Source organism: Xenia sp. Carnegie-2017, unplaced genomic scaffold (assembly GCF_021976095.1).
Source record: "Xenia sp. Carnegie-2017 unplaced genomic scaffold, XeniaSp_v1 HiC_scaffold_21, whole genome shotgun sequence".
Lineage (NCBI taxonomy): Eukaryota > Metazoa > Cnidaria > Anthozoa > Malacalcyonacea > Xeniidae > Xenia > Xenia sp. Carnegie-2017.
The window spans coordinates 2,453,550-2,481,382 of record NW_025813484.1 but is presented as its reverse complement, the minus strand read 5'-3'; the positions used below and the strand labels follow the sequence as shown (position 1 = coordinate 2,481,382).

General features: G+C 37.2%; 4 protein-coding genes across 4 annotated transcripts in view; 2 read left to right on the top strand and 2 right to left on the bottom strand.

Annotated features, from left to right (window-relative positions):
- Positions 1-79: 79 nt before the first annotated feature.
- On the top strand, positions 80-9,809 carry LOC124444785 (aquaporin-8-like). The gene is made up of 4 exons (XM_046995438.1): positions 80-348; positions 8,564-8,690; positions 9,007-9,272; positions 9,379-9,809. Exons 1-4 carry the CDS (start codon positions 143-145, stop codon positions 9,554-9,556), a joined length of 777 nt encoding a protein of 258 aa, XP_046851394.1. The 5' UTR covers positions 80-142; the 3' UTR covers positions 9,557-9,809.
- A 160-nt stretch (positions 9,810-9,969) lies between these two features.
- LOC124444788 (aquaporin-8-like) lies at positions 9,970-13,142 on the top strand. The gene is given in 5 exon segments (XM_046995442.1): positions 9,970-10,362; positions 11,954-12,080; positions 12,439-12,504; positions 12,507-12,649; positions 12,720-13,142. Coding segments are annotated over 5 exon segments (747 nt in total). The 5' UTR covers positions 9,970-10,144; the 3' UTR covers positions 12,913-13,142.
- A 3,004-nt stretch (positions 13,143-16,146) lies between these two features.
- On the bottom strand, positions 16,147-20,542 carry LOC124443870 (protein gar2-like). Its single transcript, XM_046994414.1, has 9 exons — positions 20,394-20,542; positions 19,633-19,800; positions 18,753-19,548; positions 18,364-18,432; positions 17,972-18,271; positions 17,624-17,756; positions 17,086-17,409; positions 16,821-16,984; positions 16,147-16,684 (listed from the first exon to the last, which is right to left on the bottom strand). The coding sequence occupies exons 1-9, from the start codon at positions 20,418-20,420 to the stop codon at positions 16,548-16,550; spliced, it is 2,118 nt and encodes a 705-aa protein (XP_046850370.1). The 5' UTR covers positions 20,421-20,542; the 3' UTR covers positions 16,147-16,547.
- A 56-nt stretch (positions 20,543-20,598) lies between these two features.
- The window catches only part of LOC124443869 (multifunctional procollagen lysine hydroxylase and glycosyltransferase LH3-like), a 29,546-nt gene continuing 22,311 nt past the window's right edge, over positions 20,599-27,833 (bottom strand). The window contains 24 exon segments of the mRNA XM_046994413.1: positions 20,599-21,079; positions 21,388-21,513; positions 22,245-22,331; positions 22,448-22,507; positions 22,641-22,682; positions 22,997-23,059; positions 23,456-23,524; positions 23,595-23,708; positions 23,899-24,031; positions 24,120-24,245; positions 24,445-24,546; positions 24,947-25,068; positions 25,145-25,245; positions 25,248-25,272; positions 25,382-25,483; positions 25,715-25,812; positions 25,893-25,956; positions 26,038-26,150; positions 26,221-26,269; positions 26,416-26,530; positions 26,621-26,660; positions 26,663-26,756; positions 27,160-27,263; positions 27,345-27,466. Coding sequence (XP_046850369.1) covers positions 20,924-21,079; positions 21,388-21,513; positions 22,245-22,331; positions 22,448-22,507; positions 22,641-22,682; positions 22,997-23,059; positions 23,456-23,524; positions 23,595-23,708; positions 23,899-24,031; positions 24,120-24,245; positions 24,445-24,546; positions 24,947-25,068; positions 25,145-25,245; positions 25,248-25,272; positions 25,382-25,483; positions 25,715-25,812; positions 25,893-25,956; positions 26,038-26,150; positions 26,221-26,269; positions 26,416-26,530; positions 26,621-26,660; positions 26,663-26,756; positions 27,160-27,263; positions 27,345-27,466 — 2,227 coding nt within the window. The 3' untranslated portion in view covers positions 20,599-20,923.

The window sequence follows — 27,833 nt, the reverse complement described above, 5'->3', positions numbered from 1 at the left end:
AATTGATCAGGTGATCAATATTGCCCAATCTACGTAAGCTAAACGGATAACAATAGATGTCCCAACAAGTGGTCCCAACTCTTACTAATAGAAGGCTCTGTTGATAAACACTGAGTTCATTAGCTCCGGTAATTTGAACAAAATGGAAGACCACCGTTTTACCATCGAGGAACAACCACCAAGATCACAATTTGAATCGTCTTTATTTTTCAAATACATCCAACCATGTATTGCCGAGATGTTTGGCACTATACTCATAGTCTATATTGATATATGTCTTGGAAAGTACAGTGCTTTTGTACATGGTTACTTGATATTTGCGTTAATCGCTGCAACTTCTTCTGTCAGGTATATGCAAAAGTAAAACCAGGATGATTTTGTATTATCATCTATTTGTCTCTTGCTCTAAACTATACTCTATATTACTCTCTTGTCTCTAACTTTATTCTATATTAATATTCTCAATATAAATATTAGAGCCCAACAAATAATTTTAAACATAGTCATAAACAATTTGGTTTTATAAAATTTATTAAAAGAGTGAAGTTTCGTCTTTACTCAAGACATCTTCAGACTAATTAGGAAGTTAACAAGAATATAGATATATATAGAGCTAGTTTGAGTTACTGTGATGTGGGTGTGATGTGATGTATTGTGTGATGTAAGTGTGATGTAAGTGTAATGTAAGTGTGATGTATTGTTAGGGTGAGGTGTTGAGACTAGAAAAGCTTAAGAGGGATGGAGCTGCCTTGGGTGTTAAGTGAAGGTTTTAGTTTGGAGATGAGATTTCATGGACTCACCCGCACAGAATTCAGTAATCTACTAACGCTATCTGTTAAAAATTGCCACTTTATGTTTAACGACCGCTTATACCACCAAATTGATGGTGTTGCTATAGGTAGTCCCCTTGGCCCCCCTTTTGCCAACATATTCATGTCTTTCCATGAACAAAACTGGCTGAAAAACTGTCCCCAGAAATTCAAACCTGTTCTCTACAGACGTTATGTCGATGATTGCTTCCTCCTTTTTAAATCACTTGATCACGTTCTTCTCTTTTTCGACTACATTAACCATCAACACCCCAACATCACTTTTACCTCTGAGACGGAAAATAATGGACGACTACCGTTTTTAGACATTGACATTTACCGCTCAAACGACAAATTCACCACCTCTGTATATCGTAAACCCACATTTACCGGTCTTTTCACAAACTTTCACAGCTTTATCCCACTTTCTTACAAACGCAACTTAATCTCTGGCCTATTACACCGCTTTTTCAAACTCTGCTCTAGTTATGAGACTTTTCATGCCCAAATTGAAACCACCAGAAAACTATTTAAACTCGTGTAATAAAAATTAATGCCCAACATAAAGTTCTGATTATAGCCATAGAAATAGACCAAAAATAGAAATAGACACGAATTCGATTTCCGCTCGGCAAGTCTCTCGCTACTATAATAATATCGAAGCATTTAGAAAATTCCAACGACTTGAACTCAAGCTGGGAAAAGCGCTCTGTGATACCAAGATTCCTGTGGTTCAAAGTAGCTAGTCGTCGCTTACAAAACTCTAGCGCTTATCGCCAATGCCAAAATAAACTCCTTCAAGAAGAAATTAACGGGAAACACGCTCGTATGTAAATATAATATCTTGTCTTAACATCCTATTTATTATTTGTCTGAAGATGTCTTGAGTAAAGACGAAACGTTACAATAAATTTAATTTTACAATTTGTTTTTTTTGGTCTATTTCTATGGCTCTAATCAGAACTTTATGTTGGGCATTAATTTTTATTACACGAATTCGATTTCCGCTCGGCAAGTCTCTCGCTACTATTCAAACTCAATTGCTATCCAACACAAAATGACACAAAATTCGAACAGAAACCACCTGCCCTTAGTGTCGCAAAGAAAATAGTGTATTTTCTGTATCCCATTCACCGGCTGTCACTCGTTACAAATCCGCACACAAATCAATCGTCTCTACAACGCTGCTTTCCCTCATCTCAATGTCAGATTCGTCTTCCGTACCCCCACACGACTCTCTTCATTTTTTCCCGTTAAGGACAAAATTCCCAAGTCTCTGAGATCTGGTGTTGTTTATTTATACACGTGTCGATGCTGTTCCGCGTCGTGTGTGGTTCAAACCACACGCCACTTACACACCAGAATCTCGGAACACTTGGGGATCTCTCCTTTGACTGGAAAACGCTATACGAACCCATTAATGTCAAGTATTCTTTCTCATAGTAACTCCTCCAACCACCCTGCTTCGCCAGACGATTTTAAAATCATCTCATCCTGCTCCGACACATTCGACCTCATGATCCACGAAAGCCTCCTCATCTCCAAACTAAAACCTTCACTTAACACCCAAGGCAGCTCCATCCCTCTTAAGCTTTTCTAATCTCAACACCTCACCCTAACAATACATCACACTTACATCACATTTACATCACACAATACATCACATCACACCTACACATTCACAGTAACCTGATACCTCAAACTATGTAAATAGCTCTATATATATCTATATTCTTGTTAACTTCCTAATTTAGTCTGAAGATGTCTTGAGTAAAGACGAAACGTCACTCTTAATAAATTTCATAAAACCAAATTGTTTATGACTATGTTTAAAATTATTTGTTTGGCTCAAATATTTTTATTGAGAATCCGTTTCCCGCCTGGCACCTCATGGCAACTATACTAATATCTTCTCTCTCGCTCTACTCTCTTTTGCTATCTTGTTTAATTAAAAATTAAACGAGCTTACCTGTAAGTGAAGTTTGATTGGGATTCTACCGATCCATTGCGAGGAACGAAGGGATTACATGAGATTGCGCCAGCGATCACAACTTCAATATTTAACGCTTGTCGAATATCATTATAACCTTGGGTCGGGGTTAGCAGCCATTTACAATCGGCAATAATCTACACAGTACTAATATCTATTACATAACAAAGAGTAAATCCAATATGGGAGGCAGTAATCCCTTCGTTCCTCGCAATGGATCGGTAGAATCCCAATCAAACTTCACTTACAGGTAAGCTCGTTTAATTTTTAATTCTACCTCACCATTGCTACGTCACTACGGGATTACATGAGACTTTAAAGTACCAATGATATGAGACAACTGAATGAACCAAACCAGTACCAGTCATAACTAATTTTATACTCTAACAAAACAAAAATAAATTTTTAAATAACATTGTGCAGTAATGCCTGACTAAAATTAGCTAAACCCTCAATTGGTTTATGATAAAATTTTGCAAAAGTTCGTGCATTAGTCCAGCCAGCCGTATTCATTATAGTTTGAATATTCACTCCCAATAGTGATGCTGCAGACGTAGAAGCTGATCGTGTGCTATGTGTTTTAAAATGTTCATATCTACCCCAGCCTTTTCCATTATTGTTTTGATCCACCGACTCAAAGTGTCCTTGGATACCGCAGAATGGGGTTTAACAAAACTCAACAATAGCTGTTTTTGTTGTCCTCGAATGACGGAAGTCCGCTTAAGATATTCTTTAAGGCATAGGACAACACATAATCTCTCATCCGGTGTGTATACCTCAAACTCTAAATCCTTTATGTGCCTGCCGGGTTTTGACTGCTTCACCAGCCCTTTGACTTGGAAAATAACTTTGTTTTCCTGCAATATCATGTGATCAATATGCAACAGATGAATTGTTTGCAGTCGCTGCCCAGACAATATCACCAGCAAGCTTGCCAACTTTAATGTAAGTTCCTTTAGTGACAGGTGTTCAGCCAAAGGTAGCGCCTTAAAATAGTTAAGCACAATATTGACGTCCCAAGTAGCTGTGTATCTTGGCAAACTTGGTCTTTGTTCAAATACCCCTTTCATAAATCTGATGACCAAAGGGTGAGATCCAAGAGAAACGCCGTCGTGCAATGAGAGAACCGATGAAAGGGCACTACGTGCTGTATTTATGCCACTATATCCCAAACCGGACTTGAACAAGGATAATAAATAATCAATTACCTCATTGATCTGTGGGGCACATGGTTGAAACCCATTTTTTAAACAAAATCGTGTCCATCGTTCCAAGTATCCCTTGTACTGCTGCCGGGTTGACTTACGCCAAGAACACATTAATATTTCAGTGGCCTCTGGTGAGATTCCTGTACTTTCGATTGATTGCCGGATAAACTGCAGGCCATCAGTCGTAATCTCTGTGACAGAGGATGTTGAACCCCTGGTTTGTAGGGCAATATTAGAATGTCCTTCTGGTAAGGCAACAACAGCGGTTCTTGGAGTAGCATCTTCGGAGAATGGGATACCATGGTTGTGTGTTCCAATCTGGGACAATTAATATTCCTGTAGCTTGATCTTGTTCTATTTTCTGTAGCACCCTGCCCAATAAAGAGAAAGGTGGAAAAGCATAAAATCGACGATTAGTCCAGTCAAACGTAAATGCGTCAATTGCAAAGGCTCCTGGGTCAGGATTCCATGAAATATAAGGTTGTATCTGATAATTGAGCCTTGAAGCAAATAAATCAATATCCGGTTGAAATGCGAAAAACTGAACAATATACTGATACATGCTAGGATTCAACTGCCATTCTGTTTGGTCATGAAAACTCGAGAAGCTTTATCTGCTTCCCCATTAAACTTGCCTGGTAAGTGTACTGCAGTAAGCCAAATGCTGTTTTGAATGCACCAAATCCATATTTCCCTAGCTTTGGCATTGCATTGAAATGATTGACTTCCCCCCATATTATTTATATATGACACTGCAGTTGTGTTGTCGGTTTTTAGGCAAATATGTGTATTGGACAAACTAGAACAAAAGGTTTGTAAACCAAAAGGACTGCAGACATTTCCAGATAGTTAATGTGTTGCACAGCTTCAGTGGGTAACCACTGCCCTCCTGCAGACTTTCCCTGGAAATTTGCTCCCCAGCCAAGCAATGAGGCATCAGTAAACAGTGTGTACTCAGGCTTAGGCTTTGAAATTGTCTTATAAGTGGTTTCTATATTATCCGCCCACCATCGCAAATCAGCCAGACTGGTTTTGGAAGGTGTCATAACCTCATCATAATGGCCCCTGCAGGCCTTAAGTGCTGAAATTTTATCATTCTCCAGTTGTCTGTAAAATAAAGGGCCCATTTCTACTCCTGGAAAACTGGCCACTAAGATTCCTATAACTTCAGATACTTCCCTTATGGAAGGTTGAGTTTGTGTCATGAGTTTTCACAAGCTTGCTTTAACCGCGCGACTTGTTGGGCGTCAAACTAACAATCATTAGTTTAGAATTTAATAAAAATCCCAAGAATTCTATTTCTTGCGATGGGATGAAATTTGACTTCTCTTCATGAACGCAAAACCCAGTTCAGATAAAACGTGGAGGTGGTAGAAACATTATGACGACAATCGTCATAGCTATACCCTTGTAAATAGGAATCATCAATATATCCCACTGATAATAAGCCCTGTGCTGCAAATGACCATAAACTGGTTTTAGTAGCTTGGTAAACAACCGTGGGGCACATGCAAGACCATTGGGCATACAAGTAAATTGGTATAACTGTCCCTTAAAGTGAAATTTAAGATACTTTTGGTGGGACTCATGAATAGCTACAGAATAATACGCATCCCTGATATCCAGTGAAGCCATGAAACAATCCGGTTTTATCATTTGAATAACCTGCTTAAGTGATTCCATCTTAAAATGTTGGTAGCGTACAAATTTGTTAAATCTCTTTAAATTTAGTATCAGACGAAATGACCCATCTTTCTTGGGGGTCAAGAAAATAGTAGAAATATATTCCCTTTCTCATGATGACTAGGTATAATAACCTGCTTTGCTAACAACTTAGAGATTTCAGCTTCAATGAAGGAGGCTTCTTTGCTGAAAACTGTTTCTGTTTAGAAACATGCATTTGGGAAGGTTGTTGAAGTAAATCAATTTTACAACCTTTCACAATATTCAAAATGAATGAGTCAGTTGTTAAGTTTTCCCACTTATTATAAAACATTGAAGTCGCCCGCTATAAAACTAGAGGCTGGATTTTGACTTACCAACTTATATTGGGTAGATGTCATTGCTGTTTCTGGCAGTCTTTTGGTGCCTTTTCTTTCCCGGTATGGGGTTTGTGCCATCGAGGGCCCTGCCGAAAATTCTGACCATAATGGTCCCTTGGGCGATGTGAGTGCCTGGAGTAGGAGCCCGTTCCATTCTGCCGATCATATTGTCGGGAACTAGCCAGCTGTTGGCTTACTCGATTGGTGGCACTAATATCCTGCACTTGTTTGGGTAAATCATCCCCAAATAGCCAGTTTGTGAACTCAATATGTTCACCACAAAGTTGCTGATATTTATCATTAAGGTCTGGTCGTATCAGTTCTCTACGTCTTTGCACGAACTCATAATTAGTATGTCCCAGAATGGCCATAGAGTCCATTAGACTCCTTATCATTGATTTATTATCCTCAAGTTGAGATGAATCAGCCTGCATGAGTTTGTGGATAACTTTAACCACCGGAATGCTAGCCTTCAGTAACATATTTTGCACCCTTTGTAATTTAATATCTCGACTCCGAGTGCTTGACTTCAATTTCGGCCAAATTTCAGGGTTGATTTTAGTGCCTACAATGTTCTCGCAGTTTGTGGGCCGAGTACTCTGTGTCAATTTTTCTTTAAGTTTTCATCGGTTAATCTGTTACGCACCATTTTGTTAACAATGCTTGCTAGTTTAGGATTAACCTCTTCAGCACATTGTTCGTCAAGGTTGTATTCTTCAGCTATTGAGCCTAGAACATCCTCCTCATTTTGAGCAGAGGCAACATTCGATGTAGTGTTGGGATCATTCCCTGCTAACAATTCGTCAACTTCCACGTCAACATCACCTGTTGACTCACGACGCGCTCTTTTAGTAGCTTTTCGCGTTTCCGATGCTACTGATGCCACGGAGTCCGATGACTCTGATGCTGAGCGAGTCCTAGTGCGCCCCTGTTTGGTAGCGTTGCTTAACTGCGAAGCAATAGCCTCCGTAAGCTTAGAAAAACCTCGCTGAAGACCATCAGTTAGGACTTGTTGCATTGCAATTATATCTCGTCCCATATCCCTACCGTCATCACTTGTCGATGGTATATCAGATGATGTTTTAATCCGTCGGTTATTACGACTTTCATCTCGTTCATTTTCCGAGCCAGACGAGTCTAAGACTTCATGGCCGGTTTCACCTTCCGCCGCCATGCGTTTTCGGTCGATTGCGAAGAAAAAACAACAAAATGAGCAGAAAAATAGTTTAAATTGACGATTACGTCGACCTGTATCGTAGTAAGAGGGAAACAGCAAGATTGCTTGCTGTAAATTCCCGATGCAAAACGATTGCCCAAAATATATTAATATTACAATGGCAAATACAAAAGCGTCCTATCTCGTTGTGTTCACCTTTACATTGAAGTTGTGATCGCTGGCGCAATCTCATGTAATCCCGTAGTGACGTAGCAATGGTGAGGTAGAATACTTTAGAATACTGCATGTAGGCAAAAAAAAATGTGAACCAGTTGTTATCACGCCATGTAAGCAGCTGAATTTTGACATTTGCTACCGAAATACAAATGCCAGAAATGAAAACAATACAACATAATACTAGTACAACTACAGCAGTCAGCTTAACTAAACAGCTGCAAATAAACTGATTAAAAAGGTACTACAATCTTAGACAATTACTTCTTTCTCAGCAAAAGGGAATGTGGAATAATGCATGTCTATATTGGTGGTTTGAGTTTGACTTCAGGTTATCCATGAATTGTCAGATAGTGATGTCAAGATGTTGAATTTGGGGTGTAATTTGCTGGGAAGTAACGAATTATATAACATGCTAGGAGTTTGTCAAACTTGTTTGTAATTGTGTAATTTTTTGAATATCGCATTTTTAGTTTGAAATACTTTATCTAAGTATAATTACTATACTATTCGCATAAAAATTGCTCATCGCTATTTTCATTTGCATCTAAACAAGGACAAGTTTAACATTTATAGAAAAGAAAGAACAAGTAGGTAAAAGAGACAAAATGTTAAGGAATCTTTACTCCACATATACGCAACTCACATTTCAAATGTGTGTGTAGGGGAGGGGGAAGTTTAACATTTATGGAAAATAAAGAACAAGTAGGTAAAAGATTCAAAATGTTACGGAATTTTTACTCCACATATACCCAACTCACATTTCAAATGTGTGTGTAAACAAGGACAAGTTTAACATTTATGGAAAAGAAAGAACAAGTAGGTAAAAGAGACAAAATGTTACGGAATCTTTACTCAACATATACCCAACTCACATTCAAATGTGTGTGTAGGGGGAGGGGGAAGGGAGGTAAAAGCTTTGGGGGTTTAATAAGATCAAATACTTACAATATAATTCGTTCAAATACAATGCGCGAAATTGTTAAAGTGCCTATAAACGAAAATTTTGCACCTTATAGTTTAATATACGTAGAAACAATGCAAATGCATTAACTACGTTGTTTCATATATCTAATCCTCGTCATCAAACTCAAATAATAAGCTGTTTGTCTTATCTTTTACAGCGGTGGTTGTTTTAATCCAGTAGTAACTCTGGCGCTAACAATCTTTCGTGGTATACAACCAGTACTTGCACTGTTGTTTATTATATCTCAAATTTTGGGAGGAATAATTGGCGCAGCTTTAGCTCGAGTAAGTATTATATAGTGCAATAACATATGGAGCACTCACTTTAATTGAAAGTGCAATGCTTTCTTTCAAAACGAGGTATGTCAATACGTTATTGTCATTTGAAAACGAGGGCATGAAAATAAAATTTTGTGAAATAACTTCAAAAAGTTGTATCGTCAATTGCATGCACGTACATGTCTCCAATAGAAAAATCGTGACGAAAAAATCTCACATACTTATGAGCATTTAAACGTACAGTAGGAAAAGTTACATGTACAAATAATGCTTTAAAAACCATTAAAATAAACTCAGTCCGCATGTATTGTCTTCTTTTCAGGCAGCGATGAGCTCTAAAGACTACAAAGAAAACTTAGGGGGTGTTCGTACCCTAGGGGGTGTTCGTGCTCTAGACCCTTATAGTACCCTACACCCTTATCGTACCCAAGGGACTGATATCAATCCAGGTCAAGGCATTTTGGCTGAAGCCTTAGCGACCTCCATTTTGGTACTCGTAGTGTTGATGGTTTTATTAGATGAGAGAAACAAGAGTAAACTCGCTCCTCTCGCCATTGGTTTGTCAGTTGTAGGCGGAATTGCAGCAAAGTAAGTTTATAAACACGTTAACGTAACTTTCTGGCCAATATATTGCCAGAAAAATGAAGTTCTGTGCACTGGTTCTATGTCATTCAATTTAAATTTTTGCTCTTAGTCTTCAGATTACAGGAGGTTCCATGAATCCTGTGCGAAGTTTTGGTGCAGCAGTTGTGAAAAATTCTTGGAAACATCATTATGTCTACTGGGTTGGTCCGTTTCTTGGTGGCATGTTATCAACTTTGATGTATGGTTTTGTCTTGGCTTCACCAAACCAACTATGGCTAGTTTGTTAGAGCACTGTATGGATACAGGACTCGCATTGTAAATGTCTTTTAATGGATTTAAACCTTCGAGGCTGGAGTAGTTTAGAAATATATACTCGGGAGCTTGAAAATTTTTCGAATTTTTCTTTTCGTGAGATTTAATGTGTTAATGAAAACATAGGTCCATAACGACGCTCACTTTGTCTTTAGCATATTGTTATGTAGTAGTTGAAGATTTTCGTCAGGATGTAAGCAAGATAAAAGAATATGTATGAATCGGATAGATTATTGTGGGCCCTTTGCGTATCAGTTCTCACCAGAAACCAAAAACGCAACATAGTTCCACCGATAAAAAGTTATATCTTCGCCTTCAAACGTAAACATCAAATGCTTCTCCACCACTCTCTAGCACCCTTCCGTAAAATTCACAATGTTAAACTTTACCTACCTCTCCTCGCACCTTTTCATAATGTTAAGCCTCACCAGTCCCTCCCTCGCTCACTTTCATCACCAAACAACAAATTCATTGTTATTCGGCCTTTGCGTAACCTATACACGACAGCGCTTCATTATCGAATAGTCGACATAAGCTCCAATTATTGCAATAGCCTGAACAAAATGGAGGAAGACAACCGCTTTAACATCGAGGAGCAACCGTCCAAGTTGCGAGTTTACTCGACTTTGTTTTTTAAATACATACGGCCATGTGTAGCCGAGCTGTTTGGTACAACAATTTTTGTTTTTGCAGATCTTGGTGGTATGAACTACATCAGTAGCACTGCCTTTACACATGGTCTTATATTATTTGTGTTAATCGCTGGAACTGCCACCGTCAGGTAAATCATGCAGTGAAAACAGGTTAATACTCCTATACGTGAAGGTCTTTGCTTTGTAAATTAGCGTGAAAGCAAATATCCGCCAGATTTTATCCATATCATCTTTCTAGCTGAGCAATATGAGCTTGGAGTGAAAATGAAATGCGTTCATTTTTTTCATTTTTATACTATAAAACTAAGTACTTATTCTACCTAATTACTTCAAAAATAGACAAAACAGACAATCATTTTTTAAACTCAAGATTCGAGTTTGATTAACGATCTTGTCTCTTTTAGTTTGTAAAATGGTTGTTAGTGTGTGATAACATTAATAACAGCAAAAAAATGAACAAGACGCTTAGCTGTTTACTCTGTATACAGGTAAAGATACACCAAAACATTTACCACAACTCTAAATTTGCAACTGTTAACTGTGGCAGAAATATTATGAGAATTACGTGGTTCAAAGATCGTTTTAAATCCAGCATTTTGTTGGATTTCTGAGACTTCTAACACCGCATGACTATTATGCACTTCCGCTACGGTAACAAGATCCTTTTAAAACGTCTTATTTTTTATGCGCCAAATTTTTTAAACGTGCCTAAAATAGTTCTTCGACAGTTTGGCATAAACTCGTTGGGTATCTAATATTTTCAGGGTGTGAAGACTTTCGCATAGAATGTCGATAGTGGTCTTTTTAAAATGCTATTCAATATGAGAATTGCCAACAGTTTTCAAACACGGGTGTCGATTTATCGGTTGAAGTAAAGAAAGTATCGTGCTACTGATATAGACAACAAATCCCTACATTGAAAAAATATTCTTGAAAATATCATGTTTATCCCAAAAAAAAGATTTAGTCAAGTCAACTGTCCATTTTGTATCTGGCTGTTTCTATTTTATTTCTGCAGCAAGCCCATAAAATGACGAGTCATTTTGACAAAAATTACAGACCAATTATACTTTCTATATGATCTATACTCGGAACACGTCAATGAGTGGTGAAAACATTTTTTTCACGACAGGAGAGTGTCAAAAGATAGAATAACGATTGCATTTTGTTGTGTTTGTTCTTAAGCTTCGACATTAAACATAAAATGTATTTATTTGAACAATGTTCGTTTTTGTGCTCATTTGCAAGATTACGTAACCATATGTACATGCGGCGCACCTATTTTCATTCTCTACTAGTTCTACAAAATGGCATTCAAGTTGTCAACACTTACCTTAAGTTAGAGAAGCTTGTTTAATAGGACGATTGGTAAAATAAGCGTGATCTGCATGTTAATCTTTCTTCAAAACACTAAAAAAAACCCCAAAAAATCCATTCAGAAACAGATTCAAAGTCAATGCAAGTTGAATATTTTGTGGTGTGTTTTCAAGTTTAAAAAATAAATAATAACGGCTTCGTTCATCTATATCAAGTGAGTAAATTACGTACCCCACCCCCCAGAAACTGAAATAACCATTAGAAATAAACAGAGACTACATACTATCAACCACGAAATTGAAAAGCTATCATCAGAGAATCAAAATATGAATTCAAAATCCTGGAATTCATATTCTGCATTCACAAATGGTAAAATAAGTTTATTTGTCTTACTATTTGCAGTGGTGGTCATTTTAATCCAGCAGTAACTCTGGCACTTACAATCGTTCGTGGTTTACAACCAGTACTTGCACCGTTGTATATTTTATCTCAGCTTTTGGGAGGAATTATCGGCGCAGGTTTAGCACGAGTAAGTACTACGAACACATGATACAGTCAATGGAAGTAAAAATGTTTTCCTTGAAATGCCAATTTTCTTACCGAAAAATTGACATCATGAAATATTGTCTATGGTATTTGATTTTCGTATTTTGTTTTCAAAATGCCTTTTGTCGTCAAATGAACTGCTCAATATTTATGTCCTTAATTAGGAAATAAAATTCTCGTCTCTTAATGGGAAGTAGTTAAACCGTGGTTTTGCTTCTCTAGTGACAGGCCATTTTCTGATAAAACATATTAACTACACACATTTCAAATCATGGAGTGTATGAACAAGTTAGGAGGTTGCAAAGGCAATTTCAGCTCAGTTTATATTTTCTTTATTGCAGGCAGCGATGAGCTCTAAGCAATATGCAAAACCTTTGGTGGTGTGCACATGCTTGGAACTGATATCAATCCAGGTCAAGGCATTTTGGCTGAAGCCTTAGCGACCTCCCTCCTGGTGTTTGTCGTGTTGATGGTCGCATTTGATGAGAGAAACAAGAGCAAGTTTGCTCCTCTTGCCATTGGCTTTACAGTTACAGGCGGAATTTTGGCAATGTATGTTTATGAACATGTTACAATATGATGAAGGTCTAAGGTTTTTTAAATATTTACTTTTTCCTCTTAGTGGGGTCATTTCGGGAGGTTCCATGAATCCTGCACGAAGTTTTGGTCCCGCAGTTGTGAAAAATTATTGGAAACATCATTATGTCTACTGGGTTGGTCCGTTTCTTGGTAGCATACTATCAACTTTGATGTATGGTTTTGTCTTTGCAACACCAAACCAACTATGGCTACCATTAAGGGAGCCAATTACATGAGATGCTTTTAGAAAATGACAAATAAACCAAGCTGACGAGCTCACTTTAATTTTCACTTCTTTCAAGATTTTTAAATGTTTTATCATCTTGAGGGTATAGAGCAAGTGTAGAAAAACATTCAGACATCAAAACAATGGAGATTGGCTTAGTTTAGAAATATAAACCAACAAGAAATTTTTCTGTATAAGATAGTGATGTGTTAAGTAAGTAAACAACATACAAATGCTGAATTTGTTTCAATCCTATTGCTGTGTTTGATTTTTGGCAGGAGTTAGCAAAGACCCTGATCTTTTCCGGAGAAGAAATAAGGTGAATCTGGCTTTATCCCTGAATAGTCCAAAATATGTATAAGAGTTTGTATGCAATTCATTTACCGGAAGCAATCTCAACTCATTTTGGATAAAATGACTACGACAAACAGCATGGCATGGCATATGAATGTGTTAAATCCTCAATTCGGGTAGAAATAAAGACCCACCCGAAATGGCAGTTTGACAGTGTCTACAAAGGCAGCTCCAACTTCCACGAACAAAAAATAATCATTCTGAAGTACTTAGAGTGTTGAGAATGTTCACTTTTAGGGGTGACTCTTATTATGCATTTCTTCACAGAAATTGATATTGTTTAGTTGACATACGAATGAATGACAAATTTACCGCCATTGCGAAGTGTCGTCCCTTCTCTGCTCGATAAATCACACTCTTGACCTTCGTTTGTATCCTCGTGGTAGTAGAAAGGAGCACATTGTAGTTAAGTCCCAATCAAAAAATTAAAAAAATAGCGGTATCTTTTACAGAAAGACCTGCTATACAATGCTCCCATAGCACGTTGAAATTATGTCACGAATGGTGGCGAGCTACTTGACAGGGGGATGGGACTCGAGGGAATTGCGGGAATGTAATTTTACGAGGCGATTGTTTTTTGCCAATACAAAGCTGTAAGGAATATTAAATGTTTACCGGTAAGAAATAAAATGCATGTGAATTTAAACAGTCAAAGTGTAAAGAAAAGAATGCTTTGCGAGAAACGTTTGTTTTGTTTTAATTTTTGTGGCCAGAGAACAACTTACTCTTTATGAATATCCACCCCCCCGCCATTGATCAAGCAGAGAATTGACAGCATTTTGCAATGGCGGCAAATTTGATTTGACAGAATGTCCATTTTTTACAACTCCCATGACCACCACTAAAAGTGAACCTTCCAAGCATTTCAGAATATTTCTCTTTGTTTCTGCAGGTTAGAGCTATCCCAACACTGCCATGGTTGATAACAAACAAACAAACAAACAACATTTGTATACCGGCCAGTATTAATCCCCGCCAGGGGGGTTGACCGGTCCATGAATTTTTCTACGCCAAACGTCTCTATCTCTCGCCATATCTCTCGTTATACCCATCGCCTTCATATCACTGTTCACAGCATCCATCCATCTCCTTCTCGGTCTACCTCGTTTGCGGACTCCATCAACATTCATATGCAACGTTCTACGAATTTTAGCACTTTCTTCCCTCCTTTCCACATGCCCAAACCACCTCAAACGCTGGCGCCTTACCCAATTCTCGATACACTCAACACCAACTCTTTCTCTAATCTCTTCACTTCGAATCCTATCCATCAACGTTACACCACACATCATCCTAAGCATTCTCCTTTCCGTCGACGCCAATCTTCTCAGGTCCTCTGCTTTCGGCGCCCAACACTCTGCTCCATATCCCAAAACACTTCTAACACATGCCTTGTACAATTCTCCTTCTGCTTCAACGAAGTCGACTTTCCGCACAACATTCCCGACAACTCTAAAACTCCACCACGCTGCTTGAACTCTGTTCCTCACCGTTTGCTCGCACCTCCACCATCATTTAACACATCGCCCAGATATTTAAGCTCCGATACACCTTCCAAACTCACTTCACCCAGTTCAAACCGTTCAATCGCGACTCGCCCACCACTTCGACGTCCTGCACTCAAAATCAGTTACTCTGTCAATGCACCACGGACACCTGAACATCTTCCATGAACCCACTTACTGCATTTCCACACATTATCGAATTCCTCCAACTCTTTTTCACACACCACACATTTATTGTCCTTCCACCTGCCTCGAGCATCTCATGCCCTTCGTCTTTGCCTCATCCCATTCCATTCCACTTCCATTTCCTTCTTCCTGTCCCTTCTTCATTTCCTTCAGTCCACCCCTTTCTTTCTTGCGCACCACCGCCACCTCATCAACCACTTTCCCCAAAACTTCATCCGCTTCAACTTCTCCATTCCACTCATTCTCTACATTCATCAAACGGTCACAGTACGCCCTCCACACTTCTCCATCGTGGTTCTGCACGCCGGGAGCACCCAAAATATCGTTCCTCTCCTTCTAGCCGTTCTAAACAACGCTTTTCGTCCATTCTCCTGCATTTTTACGAGAAGCTCTTTCTGATGCCTTTCTATCGCTTTAGCCACCTCCTTTCGCGCTTTTTTCTTGAACCAGATGTAATCGATCCTATCTGCTTCAGTCCGCGACTTTCTCCACCTTTTAAATGCCAACTTCTTCGCGCCAATCACTTCGCTGACTCGTTGATCCCACCACCATGCCTGTTCTTCTACTACACCGCCTTTACTTCTACAACATACCTTCTCCGCTGCCGTTAAAACACCCTTCTCCAAGCACGTCCATCGCTCCTCCACCGTCTCACCCTCAACATTCAATGTCGCAATTTCGTCACGGAAACACTGCTTCCCTTCATTCGATCGTAACTTCCATAGCTTAAGCCTGCCTTTACCCTCAACCTTTCTCCTCTTCACCTTCCATGGTTGATAAGAAAGTTGGAATATCTCATTTTGGAGATGATTTAAGTCCAATTCCAAAACAAAACATTCCCTAAATCTACCAAAAAAATAACATTCTGCACATCTAAATTTTCACAATATAGCCCTATTCGCACAACATAAACTAATCTGGGTTTAACCCAGGTTAAAATCAACCCAACTTTAACCGCAGGTTAATTTTTTGTGTATCAACACCATTAACCCAGGTTCAACCTTGGTTAAACTTGACCCATATCAAGAGGTAGGGTTGAGTTTAACTGGGTTAAACCTTGGTTACTTTATGTCATGTGAATAGGGCTTATGATGTCTCAAATGATTCAGGGGGAGGGGCTGTGTTGCCTCATTTGGCTATGTACCCAAGTTTGACTATAACATGACAAATAAGATTATAAGAAAGAGCGATACTTTAACTTGTGTATTACTCAAACATATAATATACAATGAACGTCTACAAGGTAACATGTTGAAAAATGACTACATACTCATTTGTATAAGCTGGCCATACATTCCCATTCAGAACGCAAGTCAGTGACCAAGTATAAAGCCTTCATTCATATGTAATCTAAAGTTCTTAAACATTGCTTTCTCAATGGTCAAGTCATAGAAAGTAAGTTATGAAATCGAAGTCTAAGATAATGTCATATTTTTGCCAACTAAATAGTTCTCTTTGACAAAATGGCAGTAAAGTTAAAGGTAACTGATATGGAACTGATACTAAGAACAGTTATTTTAAAATATTTAGCTTTCTGAAGCTGTTACTTATGACGATATTGATAGGTTCAGCCACACTATCATCATCTACTTATCATCATCTACTCATCATCATCGTCCCCAAATGTTGTTTTCTTTCCTTTGTATTCTTGAATTGAACCTTTATTCTTAATCGCACCGGGAGATTTATTGAAGCCACCACGTCCTCTGCCTCGACCTCCGCGTCCACCACGACCAGCTGTAATAATGAATTACACAAACATTTCAAAAAACATTGAAAGCTCTAGTCACTTCCATGAAACCAAAGACAAAATGAAAGGAGCACACATTGATGAGAATCACAAAACAAAATTACAAATTGTTGGCTTACGTACCTCCACGTCCTCCTCTACCACCACGGCCACCACCGCCACCTCCAGGCGAGTCACGTGGTGCCGCAAAATCAAGGAACAATCGTCTTCCGTCTACTTCTTTACCATCACATGTTTTCATGGCTTCTTTCGCTGAACCCGTTTCAGCAAACTCAATGTATCCAAAACTAAATACAACCAAAAGAGTGAAGACGTAAGTGAACAAATTAAACCATTTGGAAAGTTATGAAAAGATTTCAGTTAATTGAAAATAACTCGTCATATTTACCCACGAGACTCTCCACTATCTCGATCAGTGATAATTCTAATGCTCGAAGCACCATCAAAATATTCATACAATGTGTCCTCGGTAGTTCCAAACGAAAGATTTTTCACAAAAAGGGTGTTTGATGGAGGATTTTGTTCTCTTTTCGGGGTACGTTGCCCCCCACCACGTCCTCTTCCACCTCCACGGCCACTGCCTCGTCCTCCTTCACCACCAGGTTTGCTATTAGCTGCGTTGATGGTTAACTCTCTTCCGTAAAATTCATATCCTGAAAGACTGATTGCTTTCTTGAAGTCTTTTTCCGATGAGAAGTCCGCATAACCAAATCTAAACATTGTGCAAGGAGAATACTGTCAATTATGTAATTTAGCATAAACTTGAATCAACAGCTTAAAAACAGCAATATTACTATTACACTAAGTCAATGCATGTTGAATGCCAATTGTGTGAGTGTTAATTGAAAGAATATATTGTATTGCAAGTATTTACTTTGTTTTAATTGATCATACTATAAAAAACACAAAGACATCAACACTCTTACCCTCTCATTCGGCCATCACTTTGAGTCAACAACCTTACACCTGTAGCATTAACACCATTTTCTTCGAAATGTTTTTTCAATTCATCTTCGGTAGCATCAAACGAAACGTTACCAACAAAAGCTGTGAACTTTTCTAAGTAAAAACAAGAAGCATAAGGTTTCTTTTAAGTCTGCACGATTGTTACTACACATGAGACATATCATCATTAAATTGATCCATGGTCATCCAGATTTGTCCAAATTTGGTGACAATCTCTGCAACTCAAACAACGAAAACTATTATAAATATTATTATTGTTACCTACATATGATAATCTATGCAATGCATGCTTTACTATTTAATCAAACCTTCAGATTCTTTGTCACTTTTAGCTTTTTTGGCTGAGTTGTTGTTGTTGTCATCATTGGCCTTTCTTTTCCCACCTTTTTCTGCTGACTTTTTAGCCACATCATTATCTGATGCCTTACTGTCGTCACTGCTATCATCAGAGCTTGAGTCATCCGAATCTTCTTCATCAGAACTATCTTTTGATGCTTCCGGATTTAGTGCTGTTGCTATACTCTCAGATTTACTTTTCTTTGTCACTTCACTTTCTTTTTCATCTGAATCTGAACTATCTTCACTTGACGATGATTCCTTTTTCTTTGCTATACAACGTATTGTTATTTTAAACTGTCAATAACATGTGCTGCCATTATCAAATCAAACTAACATTTAATAAAAACTTTATTAAGCAAACCTTTCTTGTCACTAGCTCCTTTTCCAGATTTTTCATCTTTAACAAGTTTAACAATTTTGGCTGCTTCTTCTTCTTCATCAGATGAATCACTATCATCACTAGATGATTCTTTCTTTGTTTCTTTGGGTTTGGGTGTTGTTTTAATTGCTGCAGCTTTTGGCGTTGGTTTGACTGTTGCATCTTCTTCATCAGATGAATCACTGTCATCACTAGATGATTCTTTCTTTGTTTCTTTGGGTTTGGCGTTGTTTTAACTGCTTCAGCTTTTGGTTTGACTGTTGCATCTTCTTCATCAGATGAATCACTATCATCACTAGATGATTCTTTCTTTGTTTCTTTGGGTTTGGGTGTTGTTTTAACTGCTTCAGCTTTTGGTTTGACTGTAGCATCTTCTTCATCAGATGAATCACTATCATCACTAGATGATTCTTTCTTTGTTTCTTTGGGTTTGGGCGTTGTTTTAACTGCAGCAGTTTTGGGGGTTGATTTCATTGTTGCATCTTCTTCATCAGATGAATCATTGTCTTCACTAGATGATTCTTTCTTTGTTACTTTAGGTTTGGGTGTTGTTTTAACTGCAGCAGCTTTTCCCTTTGGTTTGACTGTTGCATCTTCTTCATCAGATGAATCACTGTCATCACTTGACGAGCCTTTCTTTGCAACCTTCTTTAATGTGGCAGCAGTAGGTGTGTTCTTTCCAGCAAATTTTGTTGACGCCTTTGCTGGCACTTTATCGTCAGATAAATCATCATCATCGTCATCATCGTCACTTGAAGAATCTTGTTTGCTTGGTGTTTCTTTCACAATTGCTTTTTTCTCTTTGCCTTTTTTAACTGCAACCTTTGGTTTCTCCTCACTTGAATCAGAATCATCTGAGCTGGATGAGGTCTTTTCATCAGTTTTCTTCGTTTGAGTTGGATTGTCATTTTGTGACAGGGTTTTCTTTTTGGAACTTTTTTTCTTGGGTTTTTGCTGAGTTGCTTTTTTCTCCGAAGCATCTGAGTTGCTCAATGATGAGTCACGTTCAATGCTCATAATTTTCATGGCATCTGGCATATTCTTTCCATTTTCTTTGGGCTTTTCCTCCATAGCTATGTCCGAAGTGTCTTTGTCAATCTCCATTGATATATTATTCTTCTTTTTCTTTTTGTCCTTCTTAGCTTTGCCATTGACAACAACTTCTTCCTGAAAGATCAAAACAAAAATCATTTTCTGTCATTTCTTCTGATAACGGGAATAGCATTCGATATCCTAGTTTGAGACAATGACCTGCTGTAACTGTAGTTTCTTTTCGTCTTTCTTGGCTTTCTCTTTGGTCTTCTTCACAATCACTGAATTATGTGTCTCAATCTTCTGTTTCTTTGCAACAATAACTTCTTCCTCAGCATTTTTTCTTTTCTTTAACTCAGGTCCACCTTCCAAGCTAACTTTACTCTTCTACAACAATAATTTGATCATTGGTACAAGAAAGATTGAAAGCAATACAACCACAAACACAAATATGTACAGACTGATTTAGAAACTATTTTGCAGGGCAAATAAGCTAGCGGACTCAAAGATAAAATGATTCTGCAGACAGAAATGTGTGTCTATGACAAATGTGATTTTCCATGTTTTACAGCAAGGTTTAAAAACGATATATCCATGAGTCAAGCTCCATTGGCCTACCAAAAATTTCACTATTTTTCACAATTATTTTTTGTTGTAAAATCAAACAGACGAAATATTTTTTGTCAAATATGTTACAAATTATGAACTAAATCACAAGTTAAACTATATGTTTAAAGAATACTTAGTAAATCTAACGTTTCCAAAAGATGCTGCGATTAATTTCAAGACTGTATAGCTTAATGCACTTTGACTAAATGTTTGCAACAATTTGATTTCACCAAACATCGCAAGTTTCGTAAAGTGAAAAAGCAGTATGGTTGTCGCGCGCACATCATGAAAATAAATCAAAGCTTTTTTTAGCGTTCTCAAGGCGGCACAATTATATAGTTTAGCATAGAATACTCGACAATACATACTACCTTTTTGCCTGATTTATCTTTTCCCATCTTGAATAAAAACAGTAAAATGAACAATTTTTCAAATACCACGTGCTGTCTTTACACGAGTATAAAACGAGTTGACTAGAAACATACTGTGTGCCCACGATACAAAACAAAGCAGTCAACGGACAATCGTCGGGAAACGTCATCTTACCAGAAAGATTAAATTTTTTTAGGAATTGACTTCCGAGATCATATAATAAAATTTATTTGTATTTAAATATTTGTCGACTACACGCTACGCTACACATACAAAAATATAACACATTTAGTTTACAAAGGTATGAAAAGAAGAAGTTATCAGTTATTCTATTGATTCACAGATTCTCAAAATCACTTTGTGACCAAAAACAGACAACCAGCGTTGGTTTTGTCAGTGCGATAAATTTTCTTGGCATATAAAACATAGCGTACTTTTTCATTAAAATTATTCCACGGAGAAAAAAACCGAAAAATACCATCGTTGATTTGCTCATTTTCTATACATCTCGTGAGAGATTACGAAGGATTCAAGGATCAATGAAGGACACCATGATGTATCGGGTGCCATTGGTTGTGGGTAGTCCCTCGTGTTGATGCGTCAAGCGTCCAGGGTGCATAAGAGCCCAGCCAATCTTGGTATCTTTAACTGCGCAGTCATAGCGTGTGAATCGAGCTCCACCGCCCTGAAAAAACCGTAACTAAGATAAAGATATAGTACAAAACATCCTGAGACATATCAACGATTAATGAGTCATGTGACCTAGCCGTTCATAGATACGGTCTGGATGAATGATTATAAAACAACGAACTAAAGCCAGTGCAGCTAACGTTTTTTTCCCAAATGAAATAAAGTTAAATGGTTAAATGGACATGGCAACTTTTTTACTACCATCAATTCAAACATATACACAAGAAATTTTTTAAGATACTTCATTAATTTCTTTCCTTCAAGTATTATTTTTCAAGTCTTTTTATCGTAGCGATATCTCACCTCGTAGTCAACACCTCGTCTGTTCAACGCCACATTTATCGTGTATGTTGAGGAATCATGATGAGGACGAAGAAAATATTGTTGAGCTGGATTATATTTCACGACAAAGTTCATGTATGCTTTGGCCTAAAATCAAGAAAGAAACATTTACACAGATGTAACAACAAGTAAATGAAACATTTACACAGATATAGCAACAAGTAAATGAAACATTTACACAGATGTGGCAACAAGTAAATGAAACATTTACACAGATGTGGCAACAAGTAAATGAAACATTTACACAGATGTGGCAACAAGTAAATGAAACATTTACACAGATATAGCAACAAGTAAATGAAACATTTACACAGATGTAACAACAAGTAAATGAAACATTTACACAGATATAGCAACAAGTAAATGAAACATTTACACTGATGTAACAACAAGTAAATGAAACATTTACACAGATATAGCAACAAGTAAATGAAACATTTACACAGATATAGCAACAAGTAAATGAAACATTTACACAGATATAGCAACAAGTAAATGAAACATTTGCACAGATATAGCAACAAGTAAATGAAACATTTACACAGATGTAGCAACAAGTAAATGAAACATTTACACAGATATAGCAACAAGTAAATGAAACATTTACACAGATATAGCAACAAGTAAATGAAACATTTACACAGATGTAACAACAAGAAAATGAAACATTTACACAGATATAGCAACAAGTAAATGAAACATTTACACAGATGTAACAACAAGAAAATGAAACATTTACACAGATGTAACAATGAGTAAAGACGTAAATTCCACAGAAACAAATCTCCACCAATAATAAACCCAACTGAACGTTTTACCTCGGAATAATAACCAGTGAAGATATGATTGGCAATTGGAGCGACATACGTTTTCAAGAAATGCATCCATTGCGGCTCAAAGCCAATCTACAATCGTACGAAAGCCGCTGTAAACTAACTTTGGCTGTCTTTCACAACAATATTTTATCACGTCAGCTTTCACACATAAACATATAAAATGCAGAGAGATTTTTTCCACAAACCTGTTTCATGTGAATATCAACGGTAGGAACATTTTCATATCCGCCAGCAATACGATTGTCCTGCGGCAAGAAGAATAAAAGAAAAGTGAAGAGAAAATGACGAGAATTAAGAGGCATATCGATACCACGTAAAGTACTATCAAAATCATTTGAAGTACTATCATAACATTAGGAAAAGAAGCGACTTAATCACCTTATGTCCTCCTCCTGACCACTGACCAAAATGTTCACATTCCTAAAGATGTAACAACGGAGATTGTTTCGGTACTTAATAGTGACTACGAATGACTACTTGGGAACTGAGATCACTTCCATTGAGATAAAAACTACATAACAGTCACCAGTACTTTCTCGCTTTATGATAAATTTAGACAGCCGTATACTGGCTATAATCTCGTCAACGTAAAATTTTTGTCGTTAGAAAAATATGTAGTGCAACAATCTTAGTTCCTAAACAAACTTATGCCATGTCGTAGTTTGTGCAAACAATAGTTATTAAGATAAGGAGATTAACGTTCATACAGTCGTGAAGTTCAACCAATACACTACCTGCCACAAGTGAGTAGCGAAAGTCTCTGAGAACAATGGCACCCAGAACACGTCAGTACACGGCTAAGCAGGTTAAAAAAAAAATAATAACATAATGACACAAAATGTGACTGAGATCAAACCCTATTAGCTACATTCGTGAGGTCCACATTAAAATTCCTATAGAGAATAGCTAGATTGAGAATCAAAAGCCCAAATCTGTATTTTTTAAGAATCTTGGACAGTTTTCATTTCGCATTTACTTGTAGATTCGTTCATAATTGAAAAAATAACCTTCATCAATAAAAACGTAATTTGAAATAGGAGGGTCTACTGCACAACGCATGATAACAACAAGACAGCTGTGAAGCAATTTAATCACAAAAAGTAAAGATTTGTGTTTTTACAATCACACCTCATGGAAGTGCAATTTACAAATGTTCTGTAAAATACATATGCGATAGGAAAGAAATGACAAACCTCGGGCATTTTCCACTGCGGCGTCCTTAATTTGTGCCAGTCTGGGTGTAAATATTTACTTTCCCAATCCTAGGAAATGTGAAATTGTGAATCCATAGCCGCATATTTTCGACCATTAATAAAAATGGATGGAACTTACTGGAGGATTATTCAACATTTCGTACATGTCTCCGTGTTTTCGTGTCGTCGAAAATATGGACGAGTCCAACAGTCGCCCAAAAGGCACGAGATTGTCCACGTACATGAAAATACCCTAAAAACAAAAGAGCCCCTTGCAGTTGTAAAGTTTTGTTGAAAAAAACAAACAATTCATACATCGGCTGTGTTTTCTAATGTCTCTTAAGACTGTCAATCAATAAGCATTTTCAGTTTCCTTTTCTTTAAGCATGAACGATTTCGAATTCTACAATCTTGCGTGTATAAAAATACGGCATTATTCGTACCTTGGATCTTATAGAAGCACAAAAAGCCATATCTGCCTCAAATGCACTACTGCTATATGGATTCTTCACTTGTCTTAAGACGCTATTATGAGTTAGATACACTGACGAAACATATGGGACGTTCCAAACACCTCTAAAATTTAAAGAGGATGAGGTTTGTCAGATCAACATGAAAAGACGTGCGATAAAAATTCGAGAACTGAATTATATTTATTCCTCACCTCTTCTCGTTATTTACAATTTCCACATAGTCCCGCGATCGTTGGTAAAATCCATCATAACCAATTTCTCCCCAGAAATTCGACCATAGCTTTCCATGCTTTGATAGTTTAGGTGCTATTATAGACCTAAAGAATACAAAACCATAGGATACATGTGTTTTTCTGCATAAGTATTTCACTATGGTCTTTCTCTAAAACAAGACAAAAGACTGCTTCGACTAGTAACGTGCATTGCCGGCAACAAAATTCCTATCCAAATGACGCCTTTAATCTTCTCTGTTTTTTTAACTGAAGTTGACGAAGAAAAATTTTAAAAAAAGTGAACCTATTTTGCTGCATCAAAATCCTTAATGTTTTGTTCTCCGTGAGCACAGCATCAGAGTCGATGACGAACAGATATTGGCAGTTCTTTCTCAGGCAATGATCTCTTTAAAAAGAAACACGACAGAATAGTTACATTACTGACAAGTTGGGTGCAAATATAACATACATGTTCGCCTCACATAATATTTTGGTTACCTAAACACAAAATCGACGACAGTCATGTTAATTTTGGGAAAACTTCGGTTCTACTCTTAACCGCATTACTTTGACCTTCTAAGACCTTCGCCCTTCGTACTTAAGTAAAGACTATCTGTTTTTTTGAGCTACTTTACTAAATTGCTCAATGTCCAACTTTGATGAAGAACATTTGATTTTAAAAGAATTAAAATAACTGTATAATCCAACTGACTCTGAATTAAAATAACTGTATAATCCAACGGACACTGCATCCAACAAATTTCATTACTTTGTAAATGTCTGCACACGCTTCATGGAAAACTTACACGGCATAATTTCGAGCCTTTGTTTCGCTATAATATTCCCTTGGAGCGATGTACTTTACGGAGTTATAAGATTTTCCATGAGAATCGATAAAATGCTGTATTTGATTCTCGTGATAGGGTTCCTAAATAATTTCATAAACGTTTTTAAATACCACACAGACGTTATCGTAATCAACAGTCGAAAGGGAAAAAACTTACAACGTTATGTATGAGCAAATCCATTTTCGTCTTTGGATAATCCATGGCAAAAGACGCTCTAAAAACTCGGTAAAAAGGGAGTGGGTTTTCCACAAAATAGCAGCCAGGACGCTTGGAAACTCTTCTTCCTGTGAAGCGTCAATGTATTATTTCAAGCACAGTTCTTTCCGGATATCCACGATAACGATCATGGAAAGACCTTCTCGTAAAACGTCACTAAAATGACAATCAACTTGCCTCATATTCATCCATGCTGAACGTATTTTCAGAACAACTTATGCATCCATCCTTTGGATTCCATCCGTTAGGAATATAGTTAGTGATGTAATTCAAGAATAACTACAAATGAACAAATGGTCGAAATCAGTGTGGTACAAAACCTGTGGTCTGCTTGACCTATGGTTTATTAGGCAAGCAAATCAATTCTGTAAAGTAAAATCACAAAGTTGACACAAGTATAAATTAAGGGTAGGATCAACATATCTTTTTTAAGTTTCCTTCAGACAAAACCAGTTCAACATGATTAGAATGCAATTTCAAAATAAAAACATATATGAAATTGCAAGTCACCTTTGAAGGTCCATTGCCATGTATAACCACTGGTTTGGTACCATAAAGTGTGTTTTCAAACCAAATTTTGTCATCATCAGCAACAAGCTGGGATTCATCTATGTGATAAAATAAACAATTATTGCAAGTAACAAATCAATGCCCTCCTTGATCCACATATGCCCCCCGTGTTCTTCACCTTTTGCTCCATTGAGATTCTGAAATAATTCACTTTTATGATCCAACTTCATATCAAGCTTTGCCTGTGACGTTGAAATGTTTCAGTCAGAATTTGAAAGCTTTCACCAAAAAAATTATTATCTACAGAGATTGGCACAACTAACCCTAAACGTTTCATCAAGATAAAGCTTTGTATAATACAACTGATCATCGTCTGTGTTTGCAACTTTGTGATGTGTCATAAGCTCATAAATCATAGGTGCATATCCAATGATAGCTAAAAACGAAATTATGAATATAAGAAACATTTCATTAAGCTTTTATACTGTTACAATAGGTCTATATACCTCCTGAGCACAGAAAACGTTTTCCTTCTTTCACTTCAGGATATTTGTTCTAGAAATATTTGAATTATTTGTGCTTGAAGTAGATATCGAGCATGAACAGTGAAATTAAATTTTATAGTATATAAATGTGGAAGTCATTGTCAAAATATGGAAAGTGTTTTGCTTGCTTTGGTAGGGGTATGGAAAAGTTCTTACCAATAGGGTTTTGTCAGGCCACAGAAAACCTTCTGCTGAAATGACAACTTTTGCATTGAATGATAGAAATTTCTTCAGTATCTCATCAGGTCCAGCAGTAAACACAACATCATAACTTAAAACAGAATAATGACATCACTTAGATGACATTACATTGAAAAGTTACAAGTCAACTTATGAAGGTCTATAGGAAATGCAGAATTACCTATCAGTAAACATCACAACAAGATCAGTCTCATTTTCAGAAATTCTATTTCTTTGCGTAACAAGTTTAGTTTATGTCCACCGCCAGGATAAAGCTCCATGTTTCCACCTTTCCATTCTTCATGCATTCCCACAACCTTAAATTTTAAAAATAAATTGTGATATAATTCAAATGACTGTACTGATATGTCAACTACATTTGCCTTGATTGGCAACACTTAATCTACAAACAGTAAACACATTTGGGCATAAACAGACACAGATAAAACTCATGGTTAATGACATAGTTATAACGTGTGACATCGTGAATGTTAATGTGGTCTATAATTCAAAGCAATTTATCATAAATCTATTAAGTATACTCAAAGGGAAGGATTTCCTTGACGAAATGGACAGTACGTATCACCATGGGAATGAAAAATTATACAGAATCATTCATGAACTTCACAATGGCTCTTTGTTTGCTTGTCATGAACGTTAATCAAATGAACAGTTCGTTTTCGATATCAACAAACCCCAGAAAAAGCCCCAACAATATACCTTTACTTTAACGTTGAAAAGATCGGCTGATCTCATAAACCGTTTGAATCCATCGGTTTCATCCGTGGCGACAGTTATACCGATCAACTGCAACCCTTCGTGACCTGAAAAACGAAATAAAACAACATATAGATGATTTCTCCTCTCTTCAAACCACGATTCAATCAATTTAAACACGCGCTCACCTTTTGATTCTAATGAAATACAAAGACCGCAAATCAAAGAGAAAAGCGTCAAAGAACGCAACATTCTTGAAAGGGAAAGAAAGCTATTGACATGAATGGTATGAAATGATACATACTGTGCTGATGTTTATATAACGAAGGTAATTGATCACGTGATCATGTCAAAACCACAATACAATATCAGCAATATAAGTTTGATACATTCTTTGGTCTGAGGAACTTTCACCATGGTTTCAGGGTGATTATGATCATCGCTATAAAAATGTTTTTGTTCTTTTAAAGCAAACTTGTTAATCTCTGATGATCTTGATGATTACATGAATAATTAGTTCACTCGCGTTAGTGCGGTGTTAGGAGACGAGAACAAGTAACCATTGAGCAGATATGAAGCGTGAGTCTGTGCACGATTGCATTTGTGGCAACTACCGTGAAATTGGCACCACATTGGGCACGACATTCAACACAACATTCATCACAACATTCAACATC